Source organism: Sinocyclocheilus anshuiensis, unplaced genomic scaffold (genome assembly GCF_001515605.1).
Source record: "Sinocyclocheilus anshuiensis isolate Anshui unplaced genomic scaffold, SAMN03320099.WGS_v1.1 scaffold1145, whole genome shotgun sequence".
In the NCBI taxonomy this organism is placed as follows: Eukaryota; Metazoa; Chordata; class Actinopteri; order Cypriniformes; family Cyprinidae; genus Sinocyclocheilus; species Sinocyclocheilus anshuiensis.
The window spans coordinates 29897-41294 of NW_015557118.1; the positions used below are offsets into that span (position 1 = coordinate 29897).

General features: G+C 37.8%; 2 protein-coding genes across 3 annotated transcripts in view; both read right to left on the reverse strand.

The window, feature by feature from the left end:
• Nucleotides 1-360: 360 nt before the first annotated feature.
• On the reverse strand, nt 361-2107 carry LOC107677776 (insulin-like growth factor 2 mRNA-binding protein 2; the record flags this gene model as incomplete). Its single annotated transcript, XM_016472798.1, has 3 exons — nt 2056-2107; nt 1470-1696; nt 361-421 (listed from the first exon to the last, which is right to left on the reverse strand). Coding segments are annotated over exons 2-3 (236 nt in total), but the record flags the coding sequence as incomplete, so codon positions are not given.
• Nucleotides 2108-3699: 1592 nt separating this feature from the next.
• Nucleotides 3700-11398, reverse strand: part of LOC107677789 (transformer-2 protein homolog beta-like) — a 9972-nt gene continuing 2273 nt past the window's right edge. The window contains exons 2-8 of one of the 2 annotated variants that reach the window (XM_016472818.1): nt 9940-10085; nt 8923-9088; nt 8644-8832; nt 7862-7977; nt 6663-6761; nt 4239-4312; nt 3700-4059 (exon numbers count right to left, since the gene is read on the reverse strand). In XM_016472818.1, coding sequence (XP_016328304.1) covers nt 4049-4059; nt 4239-4312; nt 6663-6761; nt 7862-7977; nt 8644-8832; nt 8923-9088; nt 9940-10085 — 801 coding nt within the window. In that variant the 3' untranslated portion in view covers nt 3700-4048. Of the gene's footprint in view, nt 4060-4238; nt 4313-6653; nt 6762-7861; nt 7978-8643; nt 8833-8922; nt 9089-9939; nt 10086-11398 lie in introns of both variants that reach the window. The other variant, XM_016472817.1, reaches the window with a different exon arrangement.

An 11398-nucleotide genomic window follows, 5' to 3' on the forward strand; every position in this document is an offset into this window, starting at 1 on the left:
ATTCTTTTCTACGCCTGATACATTTAGAGAACACTTTTACAGTTTATAACTAAGGTAAAACAGCGTATTTTGAGTCCAGGCCATATTGTGCCAGTATTAATGCTTAAGACGAACTGCAAACGAGCTCATTAACCCTGACAAGAAATGTATTAATTAAAAATACAAGTCAAATAAAATGAACAGGCAAGAAGAACATGGTATTAAAAAATAAAGGTTACGCCTGAGGGACAAGTACACAAAATAACCTTAAATTGAAATAGAATTTTCCATACACATCACAGCTTCACAAAGACAAAACACTGCACCGCCAATCATGCTTCTTTGAACTGCTAAAGCATATAAATAAAGCAAAATTATTACCTTAGTTTTTTAGGAACAGAGTAGTCGACCTCGATCACTTTCCCATGTAATTCAACTTTCCCTGCGAGCAAGAAACAACAAATGATAACAAAATTACATTCCTCCAGTGCATTGACACTGCTGAAATATGTATTTCAGCGTTTTTACTCCGATTTATAAAACAAACAACCGTGCGTGCAACGTAAATACGTGGGATACTAGCACACGTGCAAGTTCGTGCTTATAAATGCACGTCGGCGACGTAGTGAGTTTTATCATGTCTACATGTAAGGTGTAATATCTTTACCACATTTCCTATTATGCCTGATGATATTATGCGAAATGCTTGATGAGCTGATACGATATGAAGAATGGGCAGCCATGCTTTCCACTCCCACTAACCACATACGAGCAATGAGGACAGTTTGAAGAATGGGAGGTCAAAGGATACGACTCTTCTGCCTAAATTTGCCCTGTTTCTTCAAGTAGGTTTGGATGTGTACTTTTCTGTTGCATGCACAACGGCTCGCGAGCGTGAAAGAAGACTATTTAGGTGCTGTGCTGTGCATCTGTTGTGTATGAGTGGCCTGGCGCAGCACAAAAATTGGCATCTCACCTCCGTCCCCCCCAGCTACCTGTTTATTAGCACTTTCCTCCAGACCCCCATCACCCACCTTTAACACACCTCGTAAAAACATACCTGGACACCATAGGAACATGCATGTGACGCCTTCTTCTCGCTCAGGTCGCTCGCTTCTTTTCAATAAAATCAAGACAAAAAATAACTGAAAAATAATTATGCCTGCCACCCGAGCATCAGACCTATCCGATACATTCCTATGGGCCGTTGGCTGAGGAATCACCCCCGTTCAGCACCTCGGCTCGGCGAAACAAGCGTGCATTTAAGGAATTCTAGCATAAATTCAACTTATATCGCGTATTGGAAGCGAGCGCGCGCGAGTGTAATTGAGCTCGCGGCGTTCATTCGCGCATTTTGCGAAGAACTGGAGCAGCGCGCGGCTGATGCGCGAGCATTACTTTTTCTTTTCTTTTCCAAGAAAGTCTTTTACGGTGTCAGTCCAAGGTATATATATAACCGCGACTTTGCTCGACGTGAAAAAAGCACGTACCAGATAGAGTCTCGATGGCTTTAATCGCCCAGTTCTGGTCGGGGAAGTCCACGAAGGCATAGCCGGATTTGAGCAGGACCTGGTCGGTCACGGGAAGTTTCCTCTCGCCGAAGAGCTGCTTCAGGTCCTCCACGGTCACCGAAGGACTCAGATTCCCCACATAGAGTTTGTTCATGGTCTATACTAAAATATGTACGTCCAAATATATCGGCGCGTGCAATGGATTGCTCGAAATAGGTAAAATAAGGAGAAAATAAAATAGAAAAAAATAAAATAAACGTGCTGAAAATCAGCAGTCACCCCCCAGATGCAGCCGGACCCCCCTGCTACATATACACAACTCTGTTCCTGCTCAAACTCTTTTACTGGGATTGAAAAAAAGTGTCGTTGCGACGTTACTCTGTTGCCAACAAGCGCCGCCTCTAAATAAAACCGCTCTTAAATATCACAAAATCACTTTTGATGTGTTTATGGACTTAAATTGGTGTCTGGTGTTTAATTTGCCACCATAAATCACTGGATAAGGCATAATGATAAGACTCAGTAAGCAACACAGGAGGGTTAGTTCATTTAAATCCATTTACAGAGAGAGAATGTCTGTTCAAGTCAATATATATTGTAATGACAGGTCATACAGCCCTTAAGATTGTGGTAATAAACAGATGTATGCGTATTTAAATCATTTTCAAAAGCAGCTTTCATTTACATTTGTGATTGACAGCTTGATTGGCGTCTTTAGGGTGTTGTGGATTGATGGGCGTTTTCCTCTGTCCCTTGTGAGAATAACTCGTTTGTTTTATATTGGTTTACAGTCTTCGTGTTTGATTCGATATTTAATCTACGATTAATAATTGGGGCTGTAAAACTGTAAGCACAGACTCCAAAGAGAATAGCAGCTGGAAAATGGGACTTTCTCTGGGAACGCCCATGTCAATGGAAAAGAAACAGGAATGTGGAGACACCTTATGGAATTATGATTTAGGAGGCGCATGGCCGTTATATATGAATATAATGCGTGGATTCCACTGATGTAGACTGTGGTAAGAGCTTTCCAAAGAGGACTCTAATTTTTTAGCAAAATCTCAAATCATTTTTTATTCCATATGTGTGTATATGTATATATATATATATACAGTGGTGTGAAAAAGTGTTGGCCCCCTTCCTGATTTCTTATTTTTTTGCATGTTTGTCACACTTTAATGTTTCAGATCATCAAACAAATTTAAATATTAGTCAAAGATAACACAAGTAAACACAACATGCCGTTTTTAAATGAAGGTTTTTATTATTAAGGGAAAACAAAATCCAAAACTACATGGCCCTGTGTGAAGAAATCAGGAAGGGGGCCAACACTTTTTCACACCACTATATATATATCAAAATTAATAAATTATTATTGAATATCCTGATGATTTCATTCATTGCAATAATATGCTGAAAGTCAATCTGTGGGGGGATTCTAACATTAGGTCTTTTACCTGAAATTTTGTTTGCCCCCTTCTGCTGATTTCTGTATTTAGAAGACTATACATCAGGTACAGGATTGCTCTGTATTGCAGTATAATGGGGTTTTCTCCTGTGTCTCAAAAACATTATTTATCAGAGCTCCAAATCAGACCCTACATTATAGGTCTCCAAATGCAGCAGTGCCGAGTAGCAAAAGTGTTACAATAGCCTCATAACACAATCTATGACTAAACTGGGACCAGTTAATGTCAGTTTGTGCTGCTTAAAAACACCTTAAATATGTTAATGATGCTGATTTCAGAACTCCAGAAAGCCAATTAAAATCCCTCCAAGAGCCAGGTACAGTAAAAGTAAGGAATCCCAGATTGGTCAGCTAAAGCAGACACCCACACCGTGTCCAAATTAATGCTAAATCCCTGAGTACTTTAAACTACATTTTTTACACATACTGGAGAAGTATTTTAGATGATCCTATTATTAACAATATATTCTCTGAGGTAATGAGACTTAAATTGGAACAGAGCTCAGGCAATGGTGTTCTAGCGTTTCTATTCAATAAATCTATTAATTTTACTGTAGTTCAAGGCAAATGTCTTAAGAGAACATTTGTATGTATTACATAAATATGCTGTCCATAAATCTGCAGCGGAGTCACCTCAACAAGGATTTCTACATTTCTACACACAACTACAACAAGGATTTCAATCCTTTAGGTTTGAAGCACAGATTTCAATGTTTTGAGTCATTCAAGCAGAAGCTCACATCAGGTGGGAGGTATAAAGCAGTTTATTGCAAGCTTAAACTAGGCTTAAACTAAGCTTAAAACGCATAAAAACATAATGGGGTGTGAGCAGGACACTTTATCAAATAAAATAAATGCAAGTTCAGCATCGGATCGACAAAAAAGAAAAAAAAAAAATCAACTGTGCACAAATATTCAAACTACTGAAATATCCAGATCAGTCAAAGACATGTGAAACCTTTAAGCAAAAAAATCAAAGGGATTGAGTTTAAAGTACATCCAAACTCATGCCACCAGAAATAAACATCTACGTCAACAAGAATGTCATCAACATCATCTTCAGGGATGGCGAGAGGAGTCAAACTTCACTTCAGTAATGACCTGTAAAAACAAATAAAGGTTTACTTAATACTTGGTTTTATTTATTTATTTATTTTGCAAACATTCGTCACAAATTACCAGAGCATGTGCACTGTGTTGAGATTAAGCACTCTTGAAACATAAAGCCAGGGAGACAATAGAAGTAAAGTTTACTGTGGTAGCGTTTGTGCAGTACTTACGAGGGGAGTAGGAGCGAGAGCGTGATCTTGACCTGTACGGTCCTCGGCCGTAGTAAGGAGAGGGGGATCTTCTCCTGTGAACAGAAAGCGGAGATTTAATGGAAACCGCCGCATCTACAGATCGTAACAAAGTGACATTCAAAACTGTAGCATAGCAAGCCATTTTAAAAGGTAAAAGGCATATAGCACATGCTTCATGTGAAAAAATATCTTGCAATGTGTACTGATGTAGTATGCAGTCTGTGGGACCACGGCTCAACAGTAAGAATAAGAGGATGTCCTGGGGCAAGTGTGTGAGTGTTTCAGACCAGTTGAATCAACTGTCACTTGCCTTATTTAACCAGTGGTGCTCATCAACTCTACATTTAACCTTCATTGATCTCATACAATTTTTGTTTTTCTAAAATCTACTGAATATAATTTCTGCTCATGTAAATGTAATCATTGTATTGTTATTTAGCTTTCTAACAGAGAGTAGCATGTTCAAAAAATATGATTTGTGGTATTCCTGTAAGCACTCACTAATTATAAACTGATTTATAAAAACAAATAATATAAAAAATATTTTACCAGAAGAAGTTATGGAATTATAGCTGCATAGCATTTAGATATTACTGATAATTAAAAACCTTAAAGAGCAGGTCATATGGGTTTTTGAAAAATATCTCTTTTGCAGTTTATAACGTAGCTATCCTTCAATGAAAACAATCTACAAAGTTGTTAATCAAAAGTGCATGATAAATAAAGATATTGTCTCTCAAAAGAGAGAGTCGATTCTGAATCGCCTTAACGGGTCGTCATATTTTCGAATATTTTGCCTGTTACCGGTATACTTCACTGGATAACACATTTGCATAATCCCCGCCTGCCCACAAAATACGAACAAGAGTCTGACCTGCCCACAAATACTTCCGCTAGTTAGTGTGTTTACATCATGTTGAGAAGACGCTGTGTTCAAGGATACCACAGAAACACAATTCGAACCTTTTGGTGTGTGCTTGTCATTTTACCGAGGACTGCTTCTCTAATCTTGGCTTTTATCTTCTTGGCTTCTAATCTTCTTAATTTGGACTAACAAGCTCTCTGAACCACAACTTGTAAGTACGATACGTTATGTGTACATTTTCAATTGAGTGCTCAAAATATCACGTTCTTTGTTCTAATAATTACTTCGTTTAATAATAAATAATGTAGTGTACCGCACAGACTTTATAATCATTGTGAAATTGCTGTTTATTTTGCTGCACCGGCAGTTATAGGGTTAATGTGGGAGAGACGAGCGAGTTAGTAATTCAGTGATTTTTTACTAACTCAAAAGTTAGTGTGATACAGCTGTTCTGTGTTCTGATTAAAAGTTAAGACAGAGCGTCTTTTGTCTGTCGTTCTTCAAACATTACAGTAGACATATTTTGGTTTACAAACTGTATTGTTTCATCAGTTAGTCACATTAGCACTCGGCTAACGTACCCACCATTATTGTTTTAAGTGTTCACAGTTTAGCAGCTAAACTTTAACTGTGGGCACGATTCACTTGCATAAGTGTTTTTGTATTTTATGCCATTATTTTAAGAACGGATTGGAGCACTATATTATTGTTTTATGTAAAGGTGCTTTGTCAATGGCAGCACTCGCTAACTTGCTCAAGGACTCCTCTCTGTGCCAATCACAACAGGCTTGGCCAGCTGACCAATCAGAGCAGAGTAGGCTTATGGAAGGGAGGGGTTTGCTCCGAACTTGCTTGGAACTAATCGTTTCGAAATCATTGGCAAATGACTCTAATATTAAATGTATATTCTGAGAAAATTACAATGTTTTCTGACCTTAGATGCATTTAAACCTGTTGTAGGGGACTCCAACACAATATTAGGACACTTTAAAATACCATATGACCTGCTCTTTAAAAATCTATTTGTCAACATTTTTGTAAAGAAAATTAATATTGAAAGAAGACTCTTGTGCTCACCAAGGATGCATTTACTTGATCAAAAATACAGTTAAAAACATTAAGTCAAATAACCTTACAATTTAAAATAATTTTAATACACTTTAAACAATTTATTCCTGTAATGACTAGGCTGAACTAGGCTTTTCAGCACCATTATGCCAGTCTTCAGTGTCACATGATCCTTTAGAAATCATTATATGAGATGATTTGGTGCTCAAACTTTTTTTTATTACCATCAAAGATGAAAACAGTTGTGCTGCTTAATATTTTTATTTTTTAACTTAACTTGAAACTTTTTAGCATGGTAGTGTGTTTAACAATATACTACATATAACATCAAATATTTTGTAGTGAAATGAGTAACAAAATCATCTGGTTAAGCACAAATCTAATCCTTATTGTTGAGCCATGTAGGATGGTGGGATGTCGCTACAAACACATACAGACTGTTGAACAGTAGGGGGAATCACCTGTATGACCTGCTGTTGTAGTAGTCACGGTCATCATAGCGATCATATCCACGCTCATAGCCTCGTTCATAGTAATCACGGCGACGGCTAACACTCGGGCCTCCGCCACTGCACGCAAGAAAAATGATTTGAATTCAACATTGATCATTGAAATACACAACACTGATCAAGACCATTAACTATGAGATATTCAGTTATTAGCAGGCAAGTTTGTAAGGGCAGAGCCCCACCAAAATATTCACCCAAAACACAGAGCTATATATAAGCTGAATAAATAATAAACTGCAAATATGTTCAGGATTCTGCAACATTTTTTTTCGGATTTTCTTGCCAATTTTAAGTCAAAGTGCACAGGATATTCAAATTCATCGCAAGCTTTGGCAGGCGTGTAAAATTATGCTAGTGCAGCAGCCGTGCCGGTGTCCTCCCGAACTCAACAGCGCCCCACAAATTTTACAATGTAAATCTGTGGTGGACAGTGCAACTGCAGCACGCTTTATTTGAGAGCCATTTAAGCAGTTTTGAGATTGCCCCGCTTATTTTCACTTTACCCTATCTCGCTCCAGACCAGGACGATATCAGTCAGTTTCAGCTATGTGTCTGCATCAGGGGCCTATTTCATAAAACAAGTTTACCAAATAAGCCAGGTTTATTTCAGTTAGTCTGACGTATTGTCAGTTGATTTGGTTCAAAATAAGTCAGACTAACTGAAATAAGCCTGGCTTTATTTGGTAAGCTTGTTTTATGAAACAGGCCCCAGGTCAGAAACTAGCTGGCATGTGTTTTTCCTTTGTGGAGTAGTGTTCTAAATTAATTTAAAAGTGTTAATCCTTTAATTCAAATGTGCTCACGTGAAAAGCCTTTATATAGTTTGTGTTTGATTAATGTTTGTTTTGAGATGAGACATGATATTCGTTTCCTCACTTAAATTCCTCTACAGCTTGTAATATTCTAAATCAACATTCGGAGACAATATTAAGGCAATAATTCTGTGTGTGTGTAATTCGAGCCTGTCAATCAACATTAGCGTGCCACCCACAGGGTGAATTAGACTATAAAGACTAAGTTTTCTTGAGTTTATTATAAACTAGCACTACGACCCACCTAAATTTACTAATAATTTACTGGTTATCAGTGTTCATCATCTAGAACATTCAGATGAGTTATTTGAGTGTGTGATTAAACAGACTGCAAGGAATCGGACTCACTATGTTGGTCTGCCCATATATATTCCTGGAGTAGGTGTGTGGCGCCTCTTGGTAATCGAGTAGTCAACTCTGATTCTGCGGCCATCTAGTTCCATACCATTTGCACGCTCTTTAGCCTAAAACCAAAACAGACAAGAACAACCCATACTGAGCACACAACAATACTCTTTCTGCTGAAGGCCATTAATCCCAGGTACGTCTCTATTGCTGCCCATAAAATAGCTGTGAGAACAGTACATTCTGTACTGTACTTAAAAAAAAAAAATTAAAAAAAAATAAAAAAAAATAAAAAATTCAACTGTTGCCGACAAACAAGTGTTTTCAATTATGCAGCACACTACAATCAATACACAGAAATGTACAATTGACTAATTAAAGTGAAAATTTGGTGAACATTTACTCATTTTTAGGCTATCCAAGATGTAAATGAGTTCTTCAGCTGTCCATCAGAACAGATGTGGATAAATTTAGTTGTTCACCAATGGGTGCTGTTAGAATGAAAGTTCAAACAGCTTTTTTTTTACTGGAGAAAGCAATATTATGGACAGAGGACTCGTATTTTTGGGGTGAAATATTCCTTTAACCTTCTGAATCAAGCAATTGGAAAAACTATGTAAAATTGTCAATTAGTGATTTCAGCAAAGACAGAACATTCTCATTTCTTGTATGAAGAAAAACAACTTTTTGCTTTATGGAAATCCATACAAATGACAGCTGCAGTTCATTAACCAATCAGATTTTGCAGCTAAGTTGCATGTTACTATTCAGCTGGAAAAATTCACCTCTTTTGAATCTTCTCTGTTCTCAAAGTAGACAAAGGCAAAACCCCTGGAGCGTCGAGACTGCTGGTCATACACAATGCTGACATCACTCAGAGGGCCAAACTTGGAGAATACCTCCCTCAGGTCTCTCTCGGTAGTGTACAGGCTCAGGCCAAACACTCCCAGGCAGCTGTTTGGGTCTGGGTTTGCCTAAAGGTGAAGAAAACTTTACAGATTACAATATAGCACTACAAAAACACTGCATAGAACATCATGTATGGATCCGACTCCTTGTCATACCCGGTCTCCAACGTGACGTCTACGGTTGGACATAGGAGAATGACTATGACTGCGGTGGCGACGGTATTCACTGCTGTATGAGCGGCTGCGTGAACGTCTCCGGCGAGAATGAGAGCGTGAACAGGAACGACTGTAGTGTCGGCGAGAACTCCGATGGGAACGGGACCTGCAAAGGATAGAGTAAAATGAAAAAGAGCACCGTAAAAGGCAACAGACAAGAAGACTATCAACTTACCAAGTGATAAGTCCCATCTTCAACTTCTTAGACAGACAAGAACCTCCGGCTTCAATTTCATTATATATCAAGTTGCTACCAACGCATGTCAAATGATCAACTGCAGAGTGCTTAAAATCGTAGTCCTGGGTGGGTGAACATTTATTTTTTAATCTGGCCCAAACATCGTTTCTACTTTTAACCGGAAAGCAGCAGGTGTGACTTCCACTCTGCAGACTCCGTGTACTGCGAATTCCACTAGTAGCTGAGCCACGAGGCCATTTCAACAGTTTCAAATGACATGTAATTTTGGACTTAATCAAAAGCAACAACTGTTTCCCTATGCCCCCCCCCCCCCCAAAGAAAGAAAAACTTACAAATACAAGGATTCTTATTCCCCTTAATAACATACAATCCATTTCAGTCTTGTTTATGGTGAAACTGATCAAAATGAAGCCTTTTTTATTAAAACAAGTAAAGATATCTGCCAATGGGCTTGTAAATCTATTCTTGTTTCAAGCATATACTAAATTTTATTGAATATTTCTAGACTTAATTTTAAGACACACAGAAACCAAGTAATACAATTTTGTAATAATATAATACTTTGACTTATTTTCCTGTAAAGTACTTGGTGCTTATTGTAGTGCTTTTTTATTGTAAACAACTTTGAACTTCATTTCTTGTATTGAAGGTGCTATACAAATAAAGTTTATTATTATTATTATTAATAATTAAGAACAAGGTCAACCCTTGCTTTGCCATGCAGATGGTTTAACCTTAAAAACACTAGAAATACTCACCGAGTCTTGGACCTGGAGCGAGAGCGGGACTTCGAGCGAGAGTGGTGGGACCCCTCTTTCGACCGAGCGGGTGAGCGTTCCGGCGAGCGACTGGCTGACTTAGCAGATCCTCTAGGACTTGGGCTCCTAGAGGTCGAACGGGACTCCTAAACCAACCACATCCAAATCATGTAAGAGCCAGAAAACATGGTCAAACTGAGAATGTTTAACTAATTAATGTATGCATATAAATGAGTTTGAGACCATTCTAGACTAGGATAATATGCAGTGGCCTTTTCCCTGCAGGTACATGAACTAGTGTTAATAGTGTAAATTTACTTTGAAGCACTTACAACATAGGAATTTGTCGTTTTTTGACATGTAATGCATTATTACTTATGAAAATAACTACCTGTAAATCTGTCATGCTACAGGACAATAGTAACTATTGCAATACAAATGGACAACAGAAGATTTATGCATGCAGGCATGGGACAAACATACTAAGAGTTACTTAGCGCTGCGATCTTATCCCAGATAACTTCTGATCTTAACTTCATAACACATCTTTTCTTCTTTCTTCAGTTTCAATTTCATTTCTGACTTCATTCCTCTTCCCCCATTTCTCTCACTGCCCATAAATGCTATATGGGAACTTCTTTTGCTCTGAAAATTAGCATGCACTGAAAATTCAGCTTCAAATTATTTGCATTAACAACTTGACATTTGACTTCGTCCAGATTTCTCTTCTTCCAACCTTAACCTTAACAAAAAAGAAAAGGATGAAGAATGTATAAACACTGGACATCACAACCAATAATCCTATCGTTTTATTAGTGTGGGAAAAACATTATAGATGAACCAACAGAAATGAAAAGTGAGAAATCGATACTTTTAAAACGGTTCCGGTGTCTAAACCGATACTTAAAAAAATAAAAATAAAATAAAAAATTCCCAAAAAAAATGATGGATTGGCCATTACAATAGAAATAGAGTGCAAATGTTAGAGGGTCAAGTTTTTTTAATAAAAAAAAAAAAAAAAGGCAGATAAAATTAGAAGTAGCATTAGAATAGAGAGTGCTAGAGTTAGAGGGTCAAATGAAGATGAAAGAGATGTGTTTTCAGCCGTTTCTTGAAAATATTAAGGACTCAGCTGCTTGGATTGAGTTGGGCAGGTCATTCCACCAGGAGGGAACAGTTAATGTAGAAGTCCATGAAAGTTTTATCATAGGTAGAATGCAAAATGTTTCAATACAAGCATTTCAGTCAAATGTAATTTATGCAATATTTCAAACCTATAACCCACTTGGGAAAATCAACCCATGGCAATAGTTTAAAAGTAGCTCAATTCTGTGGAAACAAACGTGGACTTGGCAACCCTGCATCCAACAAGAGCTACCGGAGTCAGATTTGACTGATCACAGGTCGAGAATAAGGAGAGATGACTGACAAGACCATGCTGGAGTATCTTGTAAGATGT